Source organism: Lepidochelys olivacea, assembly GCF_965140295.1.
Source record: "Lepidochelys olivacea isolate rLepOli2 genome assembly, chromosome: 10".
NCBI lineage: Eukaryota > Metazoa > Chordata > Testudines > Cheloniidae > Lepidochelys > Lepidochelys olivacea.
In genome coordinates, this window is record NC_140420.1 from 64,957,227 (window position 1) to 64,965,211 (window position 7,985).

General features: G+C 41.0%; 1 protein-coding gene and 1 long non-coding RNA gene across 8 annotated transcripts in view; one reads left to right on the plus strand and one right to left on the minus strand.

Moving 5' to 3' along the window:
- The window catches only part of SLC12A1 (solute carrier family 12 member 1), a 67,751-nt gene extending 64,105 nt beyond the window's left edge, over positions 1-3,646 (plus strand). For 2 of the 5 annotated variants that reach the window (XM_084641854.1, XM_084641853.1), the window contains exon 28: positions 2,628-3,644. In XM_084641854.1, the coding sequence (XP_084497980.1) occupies positions 2,628-2,763 (136 nt within the window). In that variant the 3' untranslated portion in view covers positions 2,764-3,644. Of the gene's footprint in view, positions 1-2,627 lie in introns of all 5 variants that reach the window. The other 3 variants (XM_084641857.1, XM_084641856.1, XM_084641855.1) reach the window with 3 other exon arrangements.
- The window catches only part of LOC311527656, a 38,314-nt gene that overhangs the window by 29,116 nt on the left and 1,213 nt on the right, over positions 1-7,985 (minus strand). For all 3 annotated transcript variants that reach the window (XR_014713407.1, XR_014713408.1, XR_014713409.1), the window contains 2 exons: positions 6,117-6,243; positions 1,691-1,763 (listed from right to left, as the gene is read on the minus strand). This is a non-coding gene — a long non-coding RNA (uncharacterized lncRNA). The remainder of the gene's footprint in view (positions 1-1,690; positions 1,764-6,116; positions 6,244-7,985) is intronic.

The window sequence follows — 7,985 nt, forward strand, 5'->3', positions numbered from 1 at the left end:
GTATTTTTTTGGATATGAACAACAGAAAATGTATGTTAATTCACTCGGAGCGAAATTCACTTCTGTCCAGAGGTCCAGCACAAGGGCTATGTATCATTTAAGTCCCTTTTGAGGCCTTTTGTGGGACTTAAGCAGCGCACAAGCCTCATGCTGGTTCTCCAGATGAAGCTGAAGCTCACTCTTAGTTAACAAAAAGAAAAGGAGTACTTGTGGCACCTTAGAGACTAACCAATTTATTTGAGCATGAGCTTTCGTGCTCACGAAAGCTCATGCTCAAATAAATTGGTTAGTCTCTAAGGTGCCACAAGTACTCCTTTTCTTTTTGCGAAGACAGACTAACACGGCTGTTACTCTGAAACCTGTCTTAGTTAACAGTTCTTTGTATCTTAAAATTAGGTTTTACTCTGAAAAAGAATTATAGGAAAATGGCACCTTCCTGCCCAACAAATTTACTCTCTGCATATTCAGAGTTGTATCTGCTTACTATCATGGCAAAAATAGTTCTTTTTACTATTGTTAACATTGCAAAGTCAACTGATATCAGAAAGAGAAAGAGAGAGAATTCTTCTTTTGGTTTATGTATCATAACCAGAATTGTTAGTTAGGTTCAGATTGCAGGACCAATCTGTTTTTCTCAGGGAAAGCCCAGTGAGGACAATAGAATTTACTCCTGAGGGCATTCTGCACCAAAAAATTAAAAATTCTGCACACAATATTTTAAAATTCTGTAAAATTCTGCAAAATTTATTTGCCAAATAAATATGTAGGCTCCAGTACGGCACTGAGGAGCGCAGGCCACTGGCTGCACAGAGGTGGAAGATCACTGTGCAGCTGCCCCCACCCCAGACACAGATTCTGTTGTGAGGCTGCACCCAACCCTGACACAGAGCAAGGACTGGGCCTGCCCCAGAAACACCCCTCCTCCGTGCCAGGTGCACAAGGTGTGGGCAGGCAGGCTCAGCAAGGCAGGATCCAAGTGTGGAGGGATCCAGGTGTGGGTTGAGAGGATTCTGTGTGGGGCAATATGGGTGCGGGCGGCTCACTGGGGCATCTGGGTGTACATGGGGCCTCTTGGGAGCTTCTGGGTGCAATGGTAAATGGGACTCTGCAGGGAGGTCCAGGTGAAGGTGGTTGGGGCTCAAAGGGGTGGTCTGGATGTGAGAGGGGGATAGAACTTGGCAGGGGGGGTCTAGGTGTGGAGGGCACAGGGGAGGGGTCCAGATGCTGGGGGAGTGGGTCTCAGTGGGGTGGGGATCCAGGTGCGGCTGATTGGGGCCTCAGTAGGGTGGGGATCTGGGTGCGGGTGGCTCGTCTGGGTGGTCCAGGTGCAGTGGGGCTCATCGTGGGGGGTTCTGATTGCGGGGGGGTGAGGATCAGCGGGAGGGTCTGGATATGAGGGATTCTGGATGCACGGGGCTTGGGTGGATGGGGGAGCAGCTCCCTGTACAGGGATCCTTCCCCCTGCAGCTGAAGAGTGATGGGTGCAGGAAGCAGGAGTGGGAGGAGAGTTTGCAGAGCTTCCTGCAGCTGGGGGAGAAATCTGGGGGTGGGCCTGACCCAGCCCTGGATGCTGTGCAGGGGAAGAGGAAGTCCCATCCTCCCCTGCCCCGCCAGGACTAGCAGCTGAGCCCAGTGCAGGGTAGGGAGCCAGGTCTTCCGCAGTCCCACTCCCTGCACCACAGTGATTTACCTCTCTGTCGCTCTTGTGGCTTCCCCTTTCTTCACCGTCAGAAGGTCACTTGTCTGCAGGGAAGCAAAGAAATCTGCAGGGGACATAAATTCTGAGCATGAGCAGTGGTGCAGAATTCCCCCAGAATAGGAATTGCACAGGTTTTACTCAGGGTATAATTTGGATTGAAGAGTCTTTAGGTGAGGATCTAAGAATCAGAAATATGTACTTTTAGGTTCCAGGTTGATGACTGTGCAGGAATGGCAATTAGAAAAAATGCTTACTTGTGAACTTGACAAATAGAATAACCGATACACATGGAACGATGAAACTATTTTTAAGAGAACCATTTTTTAGAGCAGAACCACACTTTAAGTGCTTGAATAAACTTCAGTTACTGTTGTGTTTTGATAAGCCTCTCAGTCTCTGCTACTAACACAATCTCCTGGAGGCAGAAACTGCATTTGCAGTATATATGGAAAATTACTCTATACTGTACAACCCAGATCTCTTAGGAATAACCTGTCCTAAAATAATTTAGAGCAGATCTTGATTGATACAAAGCAGATGGAATGTATGACTTATCAGCTTTATATTTTCTCTCCTCTGATTCTCATCAAGCTAGACATATAACTAATTTGTGATTTCTATGACCCCAATTCTGCAAACACTTAACTTTATATGCTTAACTTTACTATCATGAGCAGCCCCATTGATTTCATTGGGATTACTCACATTAATAAATCTAAATACATATGTAAGTGATGCAGGATCAGGGCCTAAGAGAAACCCCATATATTATAAGATTAACTTTTTGAATGTTCATGCTTAGGTTGTGTGATTGTTTTAAATAGATTGGTTATAGTTTTCTACTCAAGACAGTATGTATTGAAAAGCATATTATCAGGTTTACCCTATATTTATAACATTAATGTTATTCCTCTTTTTACTTCAACAGGAGCTTGCCAGTGGCAAAAAAAGGAGTAGTGTCTGATCACCTGTATATGGCTTGGTTAGAAATTCTCTCAAAGAACCTGCCTCCAATCTTACTGGTCAGGGGCAACCACAAAAATGTACTAACTTTTTACTCCTAGTAAAATATAAATACCTAGAATACAGTATGTTTGATTTCAACACAGGTATTTTTAAAGACAAAGCCATACTAAAGAGACACTATTGTGTAGTTTAGACCTAGAATTTTACCTACTGATGGAGAATGTCCTCCAAATCATAAATATCCTGTTTTAAAAAAACAACTATGTGCCACCCAAAATTTAAAAAGCTACAATTTATATAGAATCTAAAATACTTTGGGCTTTGCTACTGAAGAGCCAATTAACAGAAGGGGCAGAAATTATTTAAACAAACACTACTTTCAGAACTGTGCTGACATCACTGCTGATAGCTATACATGAAGGAGAATGACAATAAAATCGACCCATATTGAAAATATCTCTCAAGTTTCACTGCATTTGACTAAAAACGATAATTTAATGTAATACAGATATATACCTTAAAATAGCCTGTTTAAGTTGTGTTTCCCAATTATATTTCTCAAATTACTGACTATATAAAAATGTACTATGTCCAAACACATATGCTGTCTCTTTGAATGTATGCATCTATCTTAGACACCTACCAGATATATTTGCCAGTTACTCATAAGGCATTATTTGCAAACAGTTTCAAACCAACTAGCTGACAAACAGAAAAGTTAGATTTATGAAAAATTACTTTCTAAATGATAATAGCTGATCATGAATTTTCAAACTATTGTATGGAACTAATTAAATGTATAATTGCAATAATCACATATGGTTATGAAATAGATTTCAAAGTGAAGCTAATGAAATACTAAAATAACATTCTGTTAAGATTTGTTATGAACATTGTGGTTTTCCCAAATGTACAATCTCATATGATTTAGAGGATCACATTTTACACTGATTTGGTAAATTGCAAAACAACTTATAATAAAATAAACATAACATTTACTCTTTAGTTGAATGTCTTAATTTTCCTGGTCAAAATAGATTATTCCCTTAATTGCTGGGCTTTCTAAAGAACATCTGTTAAACATTTTAACTTGAAATAAATAATTGAAGTCCACTTAACTATCTGTGTGCAATGTTTTTTCTGTAGTATATTCTGGAATATTACAGTACTATATTATCATTAAAATAGGCTATTTTATTTCCATTAAAGAATATATGTATAATTAATATTTAAACTACAAATTACTAAAAGGTATAATTAAACAAATTACCCCAAACCCCTTTTCATACATCCTCGCACTGTGTCTTTTCACTGTAAAGAAAAAGTGCTATCTGCACTGCCCTACACTCAAACACTTAGCCTACTCTACTGACAGAATACCACACTGGTGAAATTTAACAATCACTTCCCACTTTAAAGCAGCGCACGAGTATGGGCATACTGAGGCATCATTCAAAGAGGGTAGAGTTAAGGTTACATGGACATACGCTTTAGCTCTGTAGTTCCTCATTTTCTAAAATCTGAATTTTCTGAACTTGACATTCTGAAAGGGCACAAGCTACTGCTGGGCAACCTTAACTCTGCATTAATGAAGGTATTGCCATTTAATTTCCTTGTTTTTTTAACAGAAAGGAAAATGTTTGTTGGTAGGAGTTAGCGCTCATTTATGCATTTGTAATTTTCGCCTGAGTTTGCAGCTGATATGCTACTGTGGTTAGGTAATAATCAAAAGGCCTACCTTTCATATAGTGCTTTTCATCAGTAGATCTCAAAGAACGTTACAGATGGGAAACAGAGGCATAGCACGTTGCCCAAGGTCACTCAACAGCCCAGTGGCAGAGCTAGGAATAGTTCCAGGCCAGTGGTCTTTGCCCTTGGCCACATGGTTACTATGTGATTCCTAAGTGTTCTTCCCTGCTACTGTACATTTTGTTATAGTGGACTGGGGATAATGGTCATACTTTGAAATGTTTGCAATGTGCATCTGTTAACAGGGCCGGAGAGAGAAATTTCATCCATGGTCTATGTCTCAGCTTCATAACATATTGGTTATAGTAACATTAAGCATGTGAGAAGGCTGATATATCTCTCTCCTTCTTTACCGGCTACCCCACCATTCCCTGCAAATGTAGCACCCCCCCCGGCCAACATTTTCAACTCGCCTTCCCCTTCCCATTAAGCCATTAGTGGGCACTGTAGTAGCCATTAACATCTAAAATGTTGCTCCTTGCTGTTTCCTACCTTCTGCTGCTGTGTACACATCACAGCAAGCAGCTTGCTGGAGGGCTACACACACATTACCTTGATTATGTAGCCTGAGTGGCACCCTGAGCTGGACCCCTCACTCCCACTACTAACCCACAGCTGCAACTCCTGCCCCTGCTTCAGCCAGGCTTCCTCACCCATGCCCCAGTCTCTCCCAGTTCACCCCTTTTAAACCAAGCCCCTTCCTCCCCGACATTCTGGCCAGTCCTGCCTCCTCACTCCCTGGAGTGTTTATACTTTAACTATTCATTTTCTGGACTGCAGATGTTTAAATTTGCATTACCTTCAGCCCTCCCCCAGATCCCAGATGGAGAGAGGCTCAGATACCCCAGGAGGCGCCAGGTCCCCCAGATTACAGAACACACAAGGGGCAGGGAGAAGAGATCTGTGTACTCAAAAGCATGCCTCTCTCATGAACAGAAGTTGGTCCAATGAAAGCTATTACCTCATCCATCTTGTCTCTATAGTAACTTTAACTAATTACAAATGACAATTGAAAAGATCACATGCAAGTATGCAAGCATTTTACTCATTGGGGAATTATGCACCAAAAAGTAAAAATTCTGAGCACAATATTTTAAAAATTTGCAAAATTCTGCACATTTTATTTGTCAAAATAATACAATATAATCATACCAGTTTCAATTATTTTGGTAATTTATTTCAAAATACCTGTCAGCAGGTATGTCTGTAGCAATACAGACAACAAAAAAAGATTCAGGAAATGTTTTTTGACAAATAGGTTCCATACTTGGCATATTAATACAGAACTCTGAGTAATAATTCATTTAAACTACAACAGAAACGTATTTCCTGCAACCTGCAGAAGCACTGCAAAAGCTTGGGGGAGTCAGGGCTAATGGAGGAGCTGAGGGAGAGGGAAGTAATTGCTGGGAAGGAGTGAACCTGGAGGATTGGTGGGTGTGAGTGGGAGTGTGTCCTCATTCAGCCACCCTCCTCCCTCATCCCCATGTATCCCTGCACTCCCACTCAGCCACCCCCTCCCATCCCCATGTCCCTTCACCCCCACTCAGTCACCCCTCCTCTTGTTCCTGTGTCCCTGCACTCCCATTCAGCCCCTACCACACTCTGTCCCCCTGACTAGCCCTTATGAACCCATCTATGTGACCCATGAGCAGCCCCTTCGGCCCGCCCCGCCCCTCCCCCATATCCCATGCCTCCTCACCTGACCCCGGAGGCAGGTAGTGAGGAACACAGCTTCTCCAGGACTGGCTGCCTTCTGTTCTTGCACCACAGCGGCCCATGGTGGGCAAACGGCATAACTGCAGTACCTCTCTGCCAGAATGTATTTTCTACAGAGAAAAAAAAAATCAGTGGGGGACATGAATTCTGCACGTGTGCAGTGGCACAGAATTCCCCCAGGAGTACCATTTCCTCTTTTCCCTCATGGTATGAAAGGGAGGACTGATATATTCCCATTCTAGAAAATGCCTAATTAGACAAAGATTTAGTTTAGTTTCTTTCTATTTATTTGATAATTTGAGAGTCCATGAGCTGGAAAGAGTATGCACACAACTAAAACATTCATTCGCTCTACTTTCTGTATTTACCTCTTTTCTTACATTCTTTTCACTTTCACATGATTTTAAGATTTCACATGAATCATAGGATTTGAAAGGACTGCAAGGTCATCTTGTCTAACTCCCTGCCGAGATGCAGGATTTGTTGTGTCTAAATCATTCAAGACAGATGCCAGCCTTCTTTTGAAAACCTCCACACCCTTCCTAGGCAGTCTGTTCCATTGTCCTACTGTTCGTACAGTTAGGAAGTTTTTCCTGCTATCTTCGCAAAAAGAAAAGGAGTACTTGTGGCACCTTACAGACTAACCAATTTATTTGAGCATAAGCTTTCGTGAGCTCACGAAAGCTTATGCTCAAATAAATTGGTTAGTCTGTAAGGTGCCACAAGTACTCCTTTTCTTTTTGCGAATACAGACTAACACGGCTGTTACTCGGAATCCTGCTATCTTTTTATCTCTTTTTGGTGACTCCTTGGTGAAGAAGAATTCAAAATGGGGGACAGATTATTTATAAAATAGTCCATTGCTGTGTTAATTAGAAGGTATTATACAAGTCTGTCTATGAAAGCAATCAATTGGGGTCAGCTACAGAAAACCCCAGACTGCTTATCTTTATATAGATTTAATTTGCTTTTTTCCCAGTAAACATACCTTTGTAAAAAAATTAATATAAATCTAAAGTAGTGTATTTTAACATTTTCTCTGTAGTGGGCTATAATATCCACCACTCCTCCTCATGCAAAAACAGTGCACCAATTGTGAAACGGAAAGTATCTAATACCAGTAACAAACAAACCTCAAATCAAGCAATATACAGAAATCTGTTTTCCATGACTGGGTTAAAGCGAATAGCAATGGTTCTGCCACCCATGACTGCATTTTAAAAAATGCAACACTCAGTCCCATTTATATCCTTTGATCTTTACTGAAATATCTTTAATCAAATCCATAAATGGAAACTTTGTTAGAAGACTCAATTTTTAGATCAAAGCTCTGAGTCTGTGCACAACAGAATGAATGTGTAAAAGCGGGTGTGCAGTTTTGTCTGAGTAAATTTGATCTAGGGGAATATTATGTATGAATATAAGGAGGTATTATTTTACAGAGCATGGTGAAAAAAGTGCAATGAACATCCAAATGTGGTGGTGGAATCAAACAATATTATATTTAAGCAGAAACTAAATGACTAGGTTAAAGGGGTAGTGGAAGTATATGATCCTCCTCATGAAAATCAAGGAGTTTTTCACTAATCATATTTTTCCTTGCAGACTGGATTTGGAGGTTCTTATGGGTGTGAGGGTTTTTTGCCTTCATCTGACAGAGTGTTTTGTTTTACCTTTCAAATGTTCCCAGAATTATGTAAACTAGAAGTGACAGCGTTATCAGGAAGGACTTCTAGCCAGATTCTGGTTTACTACTGTATAATGAATTGAGGAGATGATCTTGTGGTTAAGGTGCTGCACTAGGTTTCATGCCAGAACGGTGTAATTCCTGACAGTACCATAGATATCTCCT